General features: G+C 38.3%; 1 protein-coding gene, 1 non-coding gene and 1 pseudogene across 2 annotated transcripts in view; 1 reads left to right on the top strand and 2 right to left on the bottom strand.

Annotated features, from left to right (window-relative positions):
- Positions 1-6,607: 6,607 nt before the first annotated feature.
- Positions 6,608-6,918, bottom strand: LOC137753432 (small ubiquitin-related modifier 2 pseudogene; annotated as a pseudogene).
- Positions 6,919-10,207: 3,289 nt separating this feature from the next.
- ZNF569 (zinc finger protein 569) overlaps positions 10,208-18,479 on the top strand; it is a 61,942-nt gene continuing 53,670 nt past the window's right edge. The window contains exons 1-2 of the mRNA XM_068528483.1: positions 10,208-10,888; positions 12,130-12,292. Coding sequence (XP_068384584.1) covers positions 12,288-12,292 — 5 coding nt within the window. The 5' untranslated portion in view covers positions 10,208-10,888; positions 12,130-12,287. The remainder of the gene's footprint in view (positions 10,889-12,129; positions 12,293-18,479) is intronic.
- On the bottom strand, positions 17,590-17,696 carry LOC137754018 (U6 spliceosomal RNA). Its single transcript, XR_011071698.1, has one exon. It is a non-coding gene; the product is annotated as a U6 spliceosomal RNA (small nuclear RNA).

Raw genomic sequence — 18,479 nt, 5'->3', positions numbered from 1 at the left:
TTCCCTGGTGGCGCAGTGGTTGGGAGTCTGCCTGCCAATGCAGGGGACACGGGTTCGAGCCCTGGGCTGGGAAGATCCCACATGCCGCAGAGCGACTGGGCCCGTGAGCCACAACTGCTGAGCCTACGCGTCTGGAGCCTGTGCTCCGCAACAGGAGAGGCCGCGACAGTGAGAGGCCCGCGCACCGCGATGAAGAGTGGCCCCCGCTCGCCACAACTAGGGAAGGCCCTCGCACAGAAACGAAGACCCAACACAGCCAAAAATAAATAAATTAATTAATTAATTTTAAAAAAAGTTGTTAAAAAAAAATGGTGAATAGGGCTTCCCTGGTGGCACAGTGGTTGAGAGTCTGCCTGCCGATGCAGGGGACACGGGTTCGAGCCCTGGTCTGGGAGGATCCCACATGCCGCCGAGCAACTAGGCCCGTGAGCCACAACTACTGAGCCTGCGCGTCTGGAGCCTGTGCTCCGCAACAGGAGAGGCCACGATAGTGAGAGGCCCGTGCACCACGATGAAGAGTGGCCCCCGCTTGCCACAACTGGAGAAAGCCCTCACACAGAAATGAAGACCCAACACAGCCAAAAATAAATAAATAAATCATTTTAAAAAATGGTGAATAAAATATTAGTGAGTGGAAGGGGAAATTCAAGAGACCTATTACATGTGTATTTGGATAACAAATAGATATCTGGATCTACACAAATGAGTGAAGAGCACCAGAGATGGTAATTACAGGGTTAACACATAATACTATTTTCTTATTATATAATTATTGCCAAAATACAAATTACTGTTTAAGCAAGAATGAAAACAATGTAGTTAAGGGTATCTATATTATTAATATATATGTTAACAAATATAGAAGCAAATTGTATGACGACAATAGTACAAATGCCAGGAGAAGAGAAGTGCGTGGAAATAAACTAATGTAAAGGTTCCAATATTCTATGGGAAGTAATATAATATCACTTGAATGGACACTGTGTTAAGTGAAAGATGTACACGCTAAGCCCTAAAGCAACCACTTAACTAACAAAACAAAGAGTTATTGCTATTATCCAACAAGGGAGATAAAATGGAGTCATAAAAATTACTCAGTTAATCCAAAAGAAGTCAGAAAGAGGAGAAGGGAACAAATTACAGGTGGGAAACAAATTGAAAGATAGAAGGTTTATATCAATAATCAGATTAAATATAAATGATCTGAACATCCCAATTAAGAGGGACTGAGTATCAGATCGGATAAAAAAGCACAACTCAACTATATGCTGCCTATGAGAAATTCACTTTAAATATAACTATACCAATAGGTTAAAAGTACAAGGATGGAAAAAGATATACCATGCTAATGCTGTGTAAAGAAAGCTGGAATGACCTTGGATTTGGCAGTGGGTTCTTAGATATGACACCTAGAGCACAAGCAGCCGAAGAAAAAATAGATAAATTGGACTTCATCAAAATTAAAAACTTTCGCGCATCAAATGACATCATCAAGAAGGTGAAAAGACATCCCACAGAATGGTGAAAATACTTGTAAATCATATATCCGATAAGGGTTTAATACCCAGAATATATAAAGAACTCCTAAAGCTCAACAACAAAAGGACAACCCAATTCAAAAAGTGAGCAAAGACTTGAATATATATTTCTGCAAAGAAGATATATAAATGGCCAATAAACACATAAAAAGACTAAACATCATTAGTAATTAGGGAAATGCAAATAAAGCTATGAGATACCACTTTATACCTACTAGGATGGGTATTTTCAAAATAACTGAAAATAACACGCGTTAGTGAGGATGTGCAGAACTTGTAACCCTTGTACAGTTATGGTGAAAATATAAAATGGTATAGCTTGGCAATTCCTCAAAAAGTTTAGCATAGAATTACCATGTGACCCAGCAATTATGCTCCTAGGTATATATCCAAAGGAACTGAAAGCAGGGACTTGAACAGATACTTGTATTCCAATGTTTATTGAAGTATTATTCAAAATAGCCAAAAGGTGGAAAAAACATGAATGGATAAACAAAGTGTACTATACACATACAACGGAATATTATTCAGCCATAAAAAGGAATAAAGTTCTGACACATACAACATGAATGAAGCTTGAAAAATTTATGCAAAGTGAAATAACTCATATGCAAAAGGACAAATATTGTATAATTCTGCTTATATGAAATATTTGGATTAGGCAAATTCATAGAGAAAGAAAATAGATTAGGGGTTACTGCGGGGAGGGAGGAATTGGGAATTATTGCTTAGTGGTTACAAAGTTTCTGTTTGGGTTGATGAAAAGTTTTGGAAATAGATAGTGGCGATGATTGCACAACATTTTGAACGTACTTAATGCCACTGAATTGTACACTTAAAAATTGTTAAAATGGCAAATTTTATGTTATGTATTTTACAATAATACAAAAATGTAATAATGTAGTATACCAAAAATCATTGAATTAAATACACTTTAAATGGGTGAATTATATGGTATGTAAATTACATCTCAATAAAACTGTTAAAAAAAAGAAAGCTGGAGTGGATATAAATATCTACAAAGTAGGTTTCAGAGCAAAAAATATTACAGAGATAAAGAAGATCATTTCATAATAATAAAGTGGTCAGTTCATCAATAGAAAATAACAATTGTAAATGTTCATGCACCTAATAATAGCATCAAAATACATGAAACAAAAACTGATAAAACTGGAAGGAGAAAGAGATAAATCCACTATTACAAGTCAGAGATTCCAGTAATACTCTCAGTAATCGCTAGAACAAGTAGACAGAAAATCAGTTACAACAGAAGATTTGAAAAACACTGTCATTTGAACTAATTGATATTTGCAGAGCACTACAACCAACAACAGCAAAAAATACTAATTTTTTTCAAGGCACATGGAACATTTCCAAAAATAAAACATATTCTGGGCCACAAAACAAGCCTCTTTCCACAATGGAATTAAATTAGAAATCAGTAACTGAAAGATATCTGGATAATTATTGAATATTGTACTTGGAAACGTACACATGTCTAAATAACACATGGATTAAAAAAGAAATCAAAAAGGAAGTTAGAAAGTATGTTGAACTGAAAGAAAATGAAAACATATTACATAGCAATTATGAGATGCCACTGAAACTGTGTTCAAGGGGAAATTTCTAGAAACTAGATGTCTATATTAACAAAAAACAAAGGTCTCAAATCAATGACTTCATCTTCCACTTTAAGAAACCAGAAAAAGAAGAGCAAATTAAACACAATGTAAGCAAAACAAAGGAAATAATAAATAGAGCAGAAATCAATGAAATAGAAAACAGAAAAATAAAGAAAAATCAATGGAACCAAAAGTTAGTTACTTGAGATTAATAAAAATGATAAAACTGTAGCAAGACTGGTCAGGGAAGAAATGGAGATATATCAGGAATGAGAGAAGTGACATCACTACAGATTCTACAAACGTTAAAAGGATGACAAAGTACAGCATAGAAACTTTAATCCAATATATTAAACAACTTAGGTGAAATAGAAAGATTTCTTGACAGACACAAACTATCAAACCTTACTAAAGAATAAATAATTAACCTGAATAGCCCTATATTTATAAAATAAATTGAATTTGGAATTAAAAACCTTCCTACAGGGACTTCCCTGGTGGTCCGGTGGTAAAGAAGCTGCCTTACAATGCAGGGGATGTGGGTTCGATCCCTGGTCAGGGAACTAAGATCCCACATGCCGCAGGGCAACTAAGCCCGTGTGCCACAACTACCGAGCTTGCGCGCCTCAACTGGAGCCCACAGGCCGCAAACTACAGAGCCCACGCACCCTGGAACCTGCACGCCACAACTAAAGAGAAAACCCCCACGCCACAACTAGAGAGAAGCCCGTGCATCACAACGAAGAGCCCGCGTGCTGCAACTGAGACCCAGTCCAGCCATAAATAAATAAAATAAACAAATAAATAATAAATAAATCTTAAAAAATAAACCAAAAAAACCCTTCCTACAAAAAAAGCCAAGTCCAGATGGCTTCACTGGTAAATTCTATGAAACATTTCTATTTAATTTTAATTTTTATTAAACATTTAAAATTCTCTTAAGCATTTAAAGAATAAATAATAACAATTTTATACAAACTCTTCCAGAATATTGAATAGAAGGAAATTCTTCCCAATTCATTCTATGAGTTAACTAGACAAAATTACCCCACCTGCCCCGCCCCCACAAAACCTACAGATTAATATCCCTCATGAACCTATTTGCAAAAAGTTCTTAATAAAAGTTTAGCAAATTGAATCCAACAATATAAAAAAGTGATAATGCAACAATGGCCAAGTGGTGTTTATCCTAAGAATATAATATTGGTTTAAGATTTGAAGTCCAGTGTAATTCAACATATTAACAAACTAAAAGAGAAAGAAAATACGTATTGCCATCTCAGATGCAGAAAGAGCATTTGACAAAATTCAACATCCATTCTTGATAAATACACTTATCAGAAAAAGAAAAAATCTTCAACTCAGTGAAGGCCATCTATGAAAAATCTCCAGCTACCATTTCACTTAATAGTACAAAACTGAATACTTGGGGCTTCCCTGGTGGCGCAGTGGTTGAGAGTCTGCCTGCCAATGCAGGGAACACGGGTTCGAGCCCTGGTCTGGGAAGATCCCACATGCTGCAGAGCAGCTGGGCCCGTGAGCCACAGTTACTGAGCCTGCGCGTCTGGAGCCTGTGCTCCGCAACAGGAGAGGCCGCGATAGTGAGAGGCCCGCACATCGCGATGAGGAGTCGCCCCCGCTTGCCGCAACTAGAGAAAGCCTGCACAGAAACGAAGACCCAACACAGCCATAAATAAATAAATAAATAAATAAAATTAAGAAAAAACAAAAACCAAAAAAACCAATACTTTCCCTCCAAGTAAGATCTTGGCAAAGATATTCACTGTCTCCACTTCTGTTCAATCTTGTATAGAAGGTTTTAGCCAGAGAAACCAGGAAAGAAAAAGAAATAAACAGCATACAGATTTGATAGTGTGATGAAGAGCCTAATTTCATTTTTTGATGTTTGCCTGCTCATAGCTTTTTTTAAAAATTTTTATTTATTTATTTATGGCTGTGTTGGGTCTTCGTTTCTGTGCTAGGGCTTTCTCGAGTTGCGGCAAGCGGGGGCCACCTCTTCATCGCGGTGCACGGGCCTCTCACTATCACGGCCTCTCCTGCCGCGGAGCACAGGCTCCAGACGCGCAGGCTCAGCAATTGTGGCTCACGGGCCTAGTTGCTCCGTGGCATGTGGGATCCTCCCAGACCAGGGCTCAAACCCATGTCCTCTGCATTGGCAGGCAGACTCTCAACCACTGCGCCACCAGGGAAGCCCTACCTGCTCATACCTTTAAAAAAGAAAACCGAACCAAGAAGTTTATTTAAACAACAAGTGCTTGTCTTGAAGGGAAAACTATCTAGGATTTCTTTCTTTTTTTAAAATTAATTTTTAATTGGAGTATAGTTGAGTTACGATGTTGTATTAGTTTCTGCTGTACAGCAAAGTGAATCAGTTATACATATATCCACTCTTTTTTAGACTCTTTCCCCATATAGGTCATTACAGAGTATTGAGTAGAGTTCCTTATGCTATACAGTAGCTCCTCATTAGTTATCTATTTTATATATAGTAGTGCATACGTGCCAATCCCAATCCCCCAATTTATCCTACCTCCCCCTTCCCCCTTGGTGATCATAAGTTTGTTTTCTACATCTGTGACTCTATTTCTGTTTTGGAAATAAGTTTATTTGTACTATTTTAGGATTTAGTTCTTTTAGAGTAATTTATCCCTACTTAAAGAGACTACCTTACTTGTGACATCTACATAGAAAAAAGTCATAAAATTGTCCTTGGTTTAACAATGATAAATGAAAAACATTAAAATTCTCCAGCTGAACAAGGTATGCAAGGATTTTTTATATTCCTTTATTTTGTTAAACAGCGAGAGCAAAATAACTTACTGGCATATAAATATAAGAGGTGACCAAGCATACCACTAATGGAAAGGGGACATTTTCACAGCACTAGTGTTTCCCCCCATCCCATTTTCATTTGATGTCAATCAAAACATACCATTGGCCATAATTTAGTTTTTAAGAAAGCAATATGGGGGCTTCCCTGGTGGCGCAGTGGTTGAGAGTCTGCCTGCCAATGCAGGGGACACGGGTTCGAGCCCTGGTCTGAGAGGATCCCGCATGCTGCGGAGCACTAAACCCGTGAGCCACAGCTACTGAGCCTGCGCGTCTGGAGCCCGTGCTCCGCAACTGGAAGAGGCCGCGACAGTGAGAGGCCCGCGCACCGCAATGAAAAGTGGCCCCCGCTCGCCGCAACTGGAGAAAAGCCCTCGCACAGAAGCGAAGACCCAACGCAGCCAAAAATAAATTTAAAAATAAATAAATAAAAAATAAAGCAATATGCTTCTGCATACACCAGTTACTTTACGTACAATAAAGGAATGGGGAAGAGGAAAATGAAAGACTAGAGAAAACTGTACTGTAGTAGTTAGGATGTGGTGGAACCAAATTGCATTTTTCTAATCGAGAGTGTCCTTTTGGTCTGTAGAACAGAGTTCTGGAGTAAAGTAGCAGGTTCCTTTTTTAGTAGACACCTCCTGTCTGTTGCTGGAACACATCAATTGTATCTTCATCCTCCATTTCCAACTGTGTAGGTGAGTCTGTTTCATTGATTGGCTGCCCGTCAAATCGGAATCTGATCTGCCTCATTGACAAACCGTGTCATTCACAATAGACTTTCATTAGTTTACTAAGTGGTGTATGCCTCTTAATCTTAAAGTGCACCACAGAACCATCCTGCCCTGCCACCTTCAAATTAATATGATCATTGTTCTCAGTCCTTCCTTGGTCTTTTTGTCAGCCATGGTGATCTCCGGAGTCTCCTCAGCTGCTGTTTTGCCAGGTCCACACCAAACACGCACACAAGCAGCACCAGGAGCAGCAGAAGAAGCTGCTTACAGCTTTGAGCTTCACTCCTTATTTCTCTTGTGCCCCCAACCTGGGCAAGCTCAGGAGCTCTCTTTTTTGACACTAGCGGGAGATTTAAACCACACAAGCCTCTGCCATAAACGCTCCACGCCAATTTCCTTTCCTTGCTTTTGCAAACAATTTGCAGACTTTCTTGGGACACCTGCCTTGCTTTTCCTAGAAAGCTTCATTGTGTGAGTAATAAAACTTTTCATACCCTCTTGGTGTGTGTGTGGCGTCATCAGTCTCAACATCCCAACCATATTTTGGGTGGGTGGGTGGGTCCATACTATATCTGCCGATTGCAATAGGAATAGATATCACTGTCTTTTTTCACAGATGACACGATCATCTATGTAGAAAATCCAGTGGAACCTCCAAACTCTAGTAGAAATACTAAGTGACTTAAGCAAGGTATCAGGCTACAAGATACAAAAATCAATTGTATTTCTTATATACCAGCAATGAACAACTGGAAATTGAATTTTTAAAAAACACCATTTACAATGCATCAAAAAACGCTGTAGGGGCTTCCCTGGTGGTGCAGTGGTTGAGAATCTGCCTGCCAATGCAGGAGACACGGGTTCGAGCCCTGGTCTGGGAAGATCCCACATGCTGCGGAGCAACTAGGCCCGTGAGCCACAATTACTGAGCCTGCGCGTCTGGAGCCTGAGCTCTGCAACAAGAGAGGCCGCGATAGTGAGAGGCCCGCGCACCGCGATGAAGAATGGCCCCAACTTGCCGCAACTGGAGAAGGCCCTCGCACAGAAACGAAGACCCAACACAGCCATAAATAAATAAATAAATAGATAAATAAATTAAAAAAAAAAAAACGCTGTAATACCTAGGGGTAAATCTGACAAAATATTTCATTATCTGTACATTAAAAAATATAAAATATTGCTTAGCAGAATTAAAGAAGATATATATTGTGCTCATATTGTGTCTTATGGTTATGAGAGTCACCATTTTAAAGATGTCAATTCTCCCCAATTGATCTATATATTCAATACAATCTCAGTGAAAATTCCAGATAGATTAAAAAAATAAATAAATGGACAAATTCCTTCTAAAACTCTCCTTGGTGTTTGAAATGAAAATTTGTTTTCATACACACGAAAAAATTGTATATGAATGTATATAGCAGCTTTAGTTATAACAGCCAAAAGTTGGAAACAACCCATATGTCCTTCAATGAATGAATGGCTAAACAAACTGTGGCATATCCACATGGACTTCTACTCAGCATTAAAAAGGAATGAATTACTTACATATGTAAAAGCACGTATGAATCTCCAGGAAATTATGCTGAGTGAAAAAGTCAATAGTCCAATTACATACTTTATAATTCCATTTACATAACATTCTTGAAGGGGTAAAATTATAGAAATGGAGAACAGATTAGGGTTGCCAGGTCTTAAGGAGGGGGTTAAGAGAAGGAGGGAAGTGGGTATGGCTGTAAAAGGACAACATGAAGTATTCTTGTGATGATGGAAATATCTTGAGAGTATCAATGTCAAGGTTGTGATATGGTGTATAGTATTGCAAGATGTTACCACTGGGGGAAACTGGATAATGGGTATATGGGATTTCCCTGAATTATTTCTTACAACTGCATGAGAATCAAGAATTACTTCAAAATAAAAAGTTAAAATTTTTTAAAAAGCTAGGCCGAAAAGAAAACAAATTCTAAGGTAGTAGACCAAAACCCAACTACATTAAATGTAAATTCACTAAATATGTCAAAGAGTAAGATTGTCATTATTTATTTTTAAAATAATATTGTTTAATGAGACATACTTTAAAAATAAAACGGAACGGTTAAAAGCAAAAGGGTAGAAAAAGATAATGCACTAGCCAAAAGAAGGATGGTGAAGCTACAGTAATATCAAAACTGACTAAGACAAAAAGTGATATTATAAAGGGTAGATTCCATAATTTCCTATTGGATCAATCCAACAGGAGAGCTTTAAAATATATAAAGCAAAGCTTAACAGAAATAAAAGGAGAAATAGACAAATCTACAAGTATAAAAAATGAAATCAGGAAGCTGAATGGACATAGAACCAACTCTGTTCTCTTCTCATCTTTTAACAAAATAATTAGCAAAAAATAATTCTTACAGTTGACAGAAAAAGTATACTGTTGGTAAAGACACATGAGACAAATAAGCAAAACTTATTTAGAGGACATGTTCTCTCTATGCAGTGTTTGGGAGCCTCTTTTCCCTTCCCAGAAAGAAATTCACACTTTTCGGAAACAGTGCCTATTATCATCTAGTGAAAGGAAGGCTGTGAAAGGAAGACTATCTTATTCTGCTTCCTAGAGATAACATAGTTCTTTAGGCTTTGTGTAGCTTCACTGTAAGTTTATGAGCCAGAAGCCTCTTTGATACCTTCAACGACTACAAGTTCCTGATATTTAGCATGCTGTAGTCTACTGTATTCTGTTCTCTTTGCCAACATACTATTGCACAAAAGCATACAGTAGTGTTTTCTTGGATATTTTCTCCATTTTGGTCTCTACTGCAAAATTATTGCAGTGGGTCTTCAACTTTCATTGTAAATTGTTTTTAAATTCTTAAATCAGAGCGGAACTCATATGAAATGTTGAAAAAAGAAATCAGGTCTTTAGGGCAAGAGTGACATATAGCCCGGGTTGCTGGATTCTTAGGTTTTTGCACTTGGTTACTTGCCTACTTTTCAACTTACACTTTTCACTCCTGATGTCGAGGCTACTTTGAATTATTGACATGCCCTTTCATTTGATGGCTCAGTGTCTTTGCCTTCTTCAACAACATCTTTCTAGATTACCTGTATCACTTCTGTCCATATAACACACACGGAATGTGGAGTAACACAGTGTAAATAAAAAAAAAAAAAGCGTGGGTGTTTCCAGTAATACACAATCACGAATCTCTATAGTTTTTTTCCATTTAATATTTTGGTGACTCGTGTATTGACTTAACCATGTAAATTTCAATATTGTAACAGGTGCCCGTCAGAAAAGCAGAAACACAAAGAACGAACACAGCACATTGTCTCTGAAAAACTGCAGAGTCAGAATCAAGAGGTCACTAGAACAGACGACGCGACCATGGTCACACGAATGGTCGCAAACTCGCACGACCCTAAAGTCACTGGACCTCAGAGTCTCTCGAGCCCATAGACTCCCTACCACAAATTCCACCGCTGAAATCTCCCACACCCGATCACGCAACGGTACTCCTCCCTTTTCTGACTGCCTCCAGGAGCTTGAGGCTCAGGCTGGCCCATCTCGTCTCTTCACGGTGCCCAGACCTTGCCCCACTTTCACCCCACTGAAGTCCAGTCCCAGGTGGAGCCGGGACCAGACGGAACGAAACCGACTCAGCGGTGCTTCCTTCACGGGCCAGGTACCGTAACGCCTAGAACCCGAAGATCCAGACAACTGTAAGGAGGAGGCGACTTTTCGCAGAAAATAGATTTGGGCCGAGAAGGCCTCTGGGAAATGTAGTCCGGGGCAGGAAAACTGCGGACCTTTTCAGATTCTTCTCAGCACCAAGTGGCACTCCCAGGCTCCGAGGGCCGGACTCACTGGAGGCAGCTGCCGCAAAACTCTCAGCTGAGGCCCCTCGGCAGATCTGAGAGCCCCTCAACGCAGCGGTTGGTTATTCCCGCTACTCGTCAACTGGAGGGCCAGTCCCGCCCCGGCGAGCCGCGAGGGGCTCTGGGAAGAGTTATCCTGCGTCTAACGGACCGAGGCTTGTGCTGCCTTCGGCCACAGCCGGCACTGACCTTAATGGATTACCTAACTCGGGCTGCACTGGCTGTGCCACTTGGGCGGCGCTGAGGTGCGGAATTGGGGCCTGTGTCTGCGGGCTCGGTGGTGAGTGCTCGGGAAGCCGCGAGCTCAGAGTCCGGGACTCTTTGTGCTGGGTGGAGTAGGGGCCTGCGGACCACCCGGTGCCTGTGTTGTTGGAGGAGGACGCCGGACAGGGCTTTGCCCGTGCGGGTGGTTCCCTGAGGCCGTGGGAGTGACGTGTGAAGGACTGTGAGCGTGTGGCTTGATAGGACTTTATTTGCCAGACATTTGTCTGTGACTGATGTGGCCGTGGAGTCGTGTGTGCAGGCGGAGTTTGTGGATGTGCTTTTCCTTTTCTGTTTCACTATGAACGTGCCTGCAAACCACGATAAAAGGCAGAGTTCGGTTGTGTGTGTAGATTTGTGAGACTGTTTGTACCAGTGCTTCATTTCTTTGGAGATGGTAATCGTAAATATGTTTTCTTACGAGATATCAATAGCCCCAACACGTTGTTTCAGTATTTATTTAAAATTTTATTTCTGTGTATTGGCCACGTTGTTTTGTGTGCTTAGTAACAATGCGCCTTGCCCCTCGCTCCCTCCCCCAAATCACAAAATAAAGAAAAGCTCCAAGAAAGCAAAAAGCATTCATACTTCTACCAGCCACTATCAAAATTTATTTCCCATCTTTTCACCCCTCCCTCTGTGAATACATACATAAGCATTCGTATATTATAAAATTGGAATCACGCTATACATACAGTTCTGTAATCTACGTATGCCATTTAACAATGTGCAGTTAATATTTTTCCATTTAAACAATTACACATCTATGTCATCATTTAAAAGTTTCTTTATGGTATACATTTTAATGCATTTACTCCTGTTGATGGGTAATTTGGTTCTTTTCAACTTCTTGCCATTATAAAGAATGGGTTTATCAGCAACTATTTGGCATGTTATGATGCACTTTCCTAATTTTTTTTTGGTGGGGGGCAGGCTCTTAGAAGTGGAACTGATAGGTTGAGATATATGTGCTTATTAAAGACTCCCTAATTCTATCCAGTTATTCTCTTGTAAGGTTCCAATAATCTACAGTATTATTGGCATAGTATAAGATTGCCTATATTCATACACCCTTGATAACAATGGTTATCGTTAGTATTAGTAATCTTTGTTAACCTCATGATGTAAAATAATTTCTTTAATTTGCAGTTATTTGATTACTACTGAAGTCAACCATTTAAAAATCTTTTTTTGTGTGAATTATGTGTTTTCCAAGGTGTTTTTCTAAAGCAGTGTTCTATTTTCAAATTTCTTTTCCAGGTTCTTCAGGTACTGAGGATTCATTCATTCATCCACTCACCATTTATTGAATGCTGCATGTGACAGGAGTAATTATAGATACTTGGGATATAGCATTGAACAAAGGAGACAAACTCTCTGCTATCATGGTACTTACATTGTTGTGGGCCAGATAATAAATGAGGTAAGTTAAATATAACATACATTAAATAGTGAAACATTCTAAGAGAAGAAGTAAAGCAGGAGGATATATAGAATCAGGGATGAGACTTGGAGTTTTAGATGGGGTAGTTAAGAATGCATCCTGAAAATGTAATAATAAAGATATGAAGGAAATAAAGGTGCTAGTTATGCACATAATTAAGGGAAGAGGGAACAACAGTTAGAAAAGCCCTGAGGTGGGAATATGCCTGTTACAAAGAGGCTGGTGTGGCTGAAATAGAGCAAATGAGAGGGAGAGTAGTGAGAGATGAGAGAAGAAAGGTAATTGGAGGGAAGGAGGGCAGATCAGATTGGGCCTTATGGGCCATGTTAAGGATCTTGGCTTTTTACTGTGAATGAGATGGGAAGCTATTGGAGAGTTTTGAACATGCAAGTGATATTATCTCCTTACGATTTAAGAGGATTGCCTTGGTTACTCTGATGAGAGAATTATGAGAAGAAGAATAGGGGAAGAGGGCAGGGACAAGGGCAGAAGCAGAGAGACCAATTAGGAAACTAGTGCATTAATCTAGGGAAAAGATGTTGGTGACCTGGACCAGAGTAGTAAAACTGGTGAGAAGTAGTCGTGTACTGGATATAATTTAAAGGTAAAGCTGACATAATTTGCTGATAGAACTGATGTGGAGTGTAAGTGTGACAAGATGACACAATAGTTTTTAATCTGAGCAACTTGAAGAATGGAGTTATCATTAACTGAGAAGGGAAAGAAGGTAGGAAGAACCTGGGGCATAGAGAGATAGTGAGATTTCAGTTTGGAATATTGTATCTGAAGTATGAGATGCCCATTGGACATTCAGGTGGAAATATTACGTTGGCAGTGGGATATACAAGTCTGAAGTTCAAAAGAAAGATCTGAGACCTAGGTTGGAGACATACATTTGGGGATTATCAGCATATAGGTGATATTTAAAGAGATCACTTAGAGGGTAGGGTAGATGGAAAATGATAGAGGTAAAGGACTTACCTCTGGGTCACTTCAACATGAGAAAGTCTGGAAAATGAGGAGGAACCAGCAAAAAAGACTGAAAGGGACTAGCTAGAATGGTTGGGAGAAAACCCCAGTTATGGTGCTTATTGCTACTGACATGGTCATTGTTTCTAGGCTTTTTGTTTTGGTGGGCAGAGCTAGGAAATATATTCTTGTAGTTTTTTTTTAGTAGCTTGATTCACATACCATACATTTTACCCTTTAAAGTGTACAACGGAATGTTTTTGAAAAAAATCCACAGGGTTGTGCACCCATCACCATCGTGTAATTTTACATCATTTTTGTCCTCCCTGAAAGAATTATCGTACCCATTAGCAGTCAATCTCATATTCTCCTCCTTCCTCCCAGTCTAATGAACCACTAATCTGATTTGTGCCTCGATGAATTTGTCTATTCAGACATTTCATATAAATGAAATTGTACAGTATGTGGTCTTTTGTGACTGGCTTCTTTCACGTGATATGTTTTCAATGTTTATTAATGTTGTAGCTGGAAATATACTCTTAACAGAGTAGACCCCATGAGTTCGTACTGCTATTTGCAATCAAAAAAATTTAGAATTATAGAGTTTCTACTTTGGTTTCATTTTTGTGTCTTTTATTTATTAATCCATCCATCTGTAGATGTGTATATGTATATATAAATAAGATAGTTCAGAGCAATATTATTAGTACTTAAAATATTCCTACTGCAAATAATTTAATGTTTCTTTATAGATCTATTTGCTTTGGGGTTGTCTCTCTAGGGACGTATAACCCAATTATTGTGCTTTAAAGTAACTAGAACTAATTTCTCTGTGTGTGGTTAAGCCACAAATGTAACATATGAGTAGGTTCATTTGTTTCATTCTGCTTTTGATTTTTAGGTATAGCTTATGGGTTTTTTTGGTTGTTGTTGTTTTAATTTAATTTAATTTAATTAATTATTTTAGCTTTTGTTTTAACATTTGTTTTAATTTTGTTTTATAATCATGTAAGACATTTACATGGTTGGAAAGTCAAATATACAAAACAAAGTATTTTAAAGTATATACAAAACAAACACACAAAACAAAGAGAAGTCTTGTATTGTTTGCAAACAGGGAGCATGATGCCTCCAGCTTTGTTATTCCTTCTCAAGATTGCTGTGGCAATTTGGGGTCATTTGTGGGTCCATACAAATTTTAGGATTGTTTGTTCTATTTCTGTGAAAAATTCCATTGGAATTTTGATAGAAATTGCATTGAATCTATACATTGCTTTGGGTAGTATGAACATTTTAGCAGTATCAATTCTTCCAATCCATGAACACGGAATTTCTTTCCATTTATTTGTGTCTTTTTCAATTTCTTTCATCAGTGTCTTATCGTTTTCATTGTGTAGTCTTTCACCTGCTTGGTTGAGCTTATTCCTAGGTATTTTATTCTTTTTGATGCAATTGTGAATGGAATTGTTTTCTTAATTTTTCTTTCTGATAGTTCATTATTAGTGCATAGAAATGCAGCAATTTCTGTATATTAATTTTGTATCCTGCAACATTACTGAATTCATTTATAAGTTCTAACAGTTATTTGGCAGTCTTTAGGGTTTTCTATGTATAATATCATGTCATCTGCAAATAATGAAAGTTTCACTTCTTCCTTTCCATTTGGATGCCTTTTATTTCTTTTTCTTGCCTAATTGCTCTGGCTAGGACTTCCAGTACTATGTTGAACAAAAATAGCGAGAATGGGCATCCTGTCTTGTTCCTGGTCTTAGAGGAAAAGCTCTTAGCTTCACACCATTAACTATGGTGTTAGCTCTGAGCTTGTCATATATATCATTTATTATGTGAGGTACGTTTCCCCTATACCCACTTTGTTGAGAGTTTTTGTCAAAAATGGATGTTGAATCTTGTCAAATACTTCTCCTTCATCTATTGAGATGATCATATGGATTTTTATCATTCATTTTGCTAATGTGGTGTATCACATTTGTTGATTTGTGGTTATTGAACCATACTTGCATCCCTAGAATATATCCCACTTTATTGAGGTGTTTGATTCTTTTTTTAAAAATTTTTAAAAAATAAATTCGTTTTATTTTTGGCTGCGTTGGGTCTTCGTGGTTGCACATGGGCTTTCTCTAGTTGTGGCGAGTGGAAGCTACTCTTCATTGTGGTGCGCAGGCTTCTCATTGCAGTGGCTTCTCCTGTTGCGGAGTGCGGGCTCTAGGCGCGCGGGCTTCAGTAGTTGTGGCTTGTGGGCTCTAGAGCGCAGGCTCAGTAGTTGTGGTGCATGGGTTTAGTTGCTCCGCGGCATGTGGGATCTTCCTGGACCAGGGATTGAACCCGTGTCCCCTGCACTGGCAGGCGGATTCTTAACCACTGCGCCACCAGGGAAGCCCTGAGGTGTTTGATTCTTAATGTATGTTGAGTTCATGTTTGCTAATATTTTGTTGAGGATTTTTCATCTGTGTTCATCAGGAATACTGGCCTGTGATTGTCTTTTCTTGTGGTATACTTGTCTGGTTTTGGTATCAGGGTAATGCTGGACTTGTGAAATGAGTTTGGAAGTGTTTTCTCCTCTTCTAATTTTTGGGAGAGTTTTAGAAGGATTGGTATTAATTTTTCTTTGCATGTTTGGTAGAATTCACCAGTACAGCCATCTGGTTCTGGATTTTTGTTTGCTGGGAGGTTTTAAATTACTGATTCAACCTCCTTATTAGTAATTGGTCTGTTCAGATTTTTTGTTTCTTCATAATTCAGTCTTGGATGGTTGTATGTTTCTAGGAATTTATCCATTTCTTCTAGGTTGTCCAATTTTTTGGCGTATGATTGTTTGTAATAGTCACTTATCTTTTGTATTGTATTTCTGTGGTATCAGTTGTAACATCTCCTCTTTTGTTTCTGATTTTGTTTGAGTCCTCTCTCTTTTTACTTGGTGAGTCTAGCTAAAGGTTTGTCCATTTTGTTTATCTTGTCACAGAATCAGTTCTTGGTTTCATTGATCTTTTCTCTTGTCTTTTTAGTCTCTATTTCATTTTTTTCTGCCCTAATTCTTGTTATTTCCTTCCTTCAACTAAGTTTGGGCTTCTTTTATTCTTCTTTTCTAGTTCCTCGAGGTTTAAAGTTAGATTGTTTATTTGACATTTTTCTTGGTTTTTGAAATAGGCATTTGTTGCTATGACTTCCTTCTTAGAACTGTTTTTGTTGCATTCCTTAAGTTCTGGTGTATTGTACTTCCATTTTTATTTGTCTCAAGACATTTTTGATTTTGCTTTTGATTTCTCTGTTCCCATTGGTTATTCAGTAGCATGTTGTTTAGTCTCTACATATTTCTGAATTTTCCAGTTTTCTTCTGGTAATTGACTTCGTTTCATACCATGTGGTTGGGAAAGATGCTGGATATTATTTCAGTCTTCTTAAATTTGTTAAGACTTGTTTTGTGGCCTGTCATATCCTAGAGAATGTCCCATGTGCACCTGAGAAGAAGGTGTATTCAGGTGCTTTTGGATGGAATTTCTGTATATATGTGTTAAGTCTATCTGGTCTAATGTGTTGCTTAAGGCCAAGGTTTCCTTACTGATTTTCTGTCAGAACGATTTATCCATTGTCTTATTGTATTGCTGCCTATTTCTCCCTTTAGATCTGTTAATATTTGCTTCATATATTTAGGTGCTCTTATGTTGTGTGCATATATATTTACAAATGTTTATCCTCTTGTTGGATTGACCCCTTTATCATTATGTAATGCCCTTCTTTGTCTCTTATGGCAGTCTTTGTTTTAAAGTCTGTTTTGTCTGATATAAGTATAGCTATCCCAACTTTCTTTTGGTTTCCATTTGCATGGAATATCATCATGGAAAAAGATGGACCCTTCAGTCTGTGTGTGTTCTTACAACTGACGTGAATCTCTTATAGGTAGCATATTGATGGGTCTTGTTTTTTTTATCCATTCATCCATTCTGTGTCTTTTGATCAGAGAATTTAATCCATTTACATTTAAAGTAATTATTGATAGGTTTGTATTTATTGCCATTTTGTTAATTGGTTTTTGGCTGTTTTGTAGTTCCTCTGTTCCTTTCTTCTCCTTTTGCTCTCTTTCTTTGTGGTTTGATGGCTTTCTTTATTGGTATGCTTAGATTCATTTCTCACTATCTTTTGTTATCTACTGCAAATTTTTGGTTAATGGTTACCATGAGACTGACATAAACCCACTTATATTTATAAGGGTCTAATTTAAGTTGATAATAATCAAAGTTTGAATGCATTCTAAAGCTCCACATTTCTATCCCTGCCCCCCCATCATTTTAAAAAATATCAAATGCTTCACAAATTTGCGTGTCATCCTTGTGCAGAGGCCATGCTATTCATCTCTATATCATTCCAATTTTTGTATATATGCTGCTGAAGTGAGCACTGGGGAGTTTCTGTTGACCTGTCTTCAAGTTCACTGATTTTTTCCTCAGTCATGTTGAGTCTACTGATGAGTCCATTGAAGACATTCTTTTCTTTTTCTTTTTAGAGTTCCATCAGCACTAAGCAATTTTAATTAAAAAAAAAATGATCTCAGACTAATTTCAAACTCACAGAAAATTTGCAAGTACAGTACAGAAAAACTCTCTTATTGCCTTCACCCAGATTCACCAACTTGTGATATCTCTCTCTGTCTTTCTTTCACACACACACACACACACACACACACAAAATGAGTCTTTTTCTCAACCATTTGACCACAAGCTTCAGACCTGATCCTTCATCCCCTAAATACTCCAGTGTGTATTTCCCTAAACAAGGACCTCCCAATAAGTCAGGAAATCAACATTGATACAACATTGCCATTTAGAGAAACTGTTCAAATTTTAATTTTGCCAGTTGTCCCAAAAATGTCTTCTTCTTCATACTTTAAAAATATATATATATTTATTTATTTTTATTTGGTTGTGCCGGGTCTTGTTGTGGCTGGTGGGCTCTTTAGTTGCAGCTGGCAGGCTCCTTAGTTGTGGCTCGCTGTCTCCTTAGTTGCGGCACGTGGGCTCCTTAGTTGTGGCATGCAAACTCTTAGTTGTGGCATGCATGTGGGATCTAGTTCCCTCACCAGGGATTGAACCTGGGCCCCCTGCATTGGGAGCATGGGGTCTTAACCACTGCACCACCAGGGAAGTCCCCCCAAAATGTCTTTTTTAGTTTTCAGGTACAGGAT

This window comes from Eschrichtius robustus, chromosome 19 (assembly GCF_028021215.1).
Source record: "Eschrichtius robustus isolate mEscRob2 chromosome 19, mEscRob2.pri, whole genome shotgun sequence".
In the NCBI taxonomy this organism is placed as follows: Eukaryota; Metazoa; Chordata; class Mammalia; order Artiodactyla; family Eschrichtiidae; genus Eschrichtius; species Eschrichtius robustus.
This window is presented reverse-complemented; position numbering and strand designations above follow the sequence as displayed.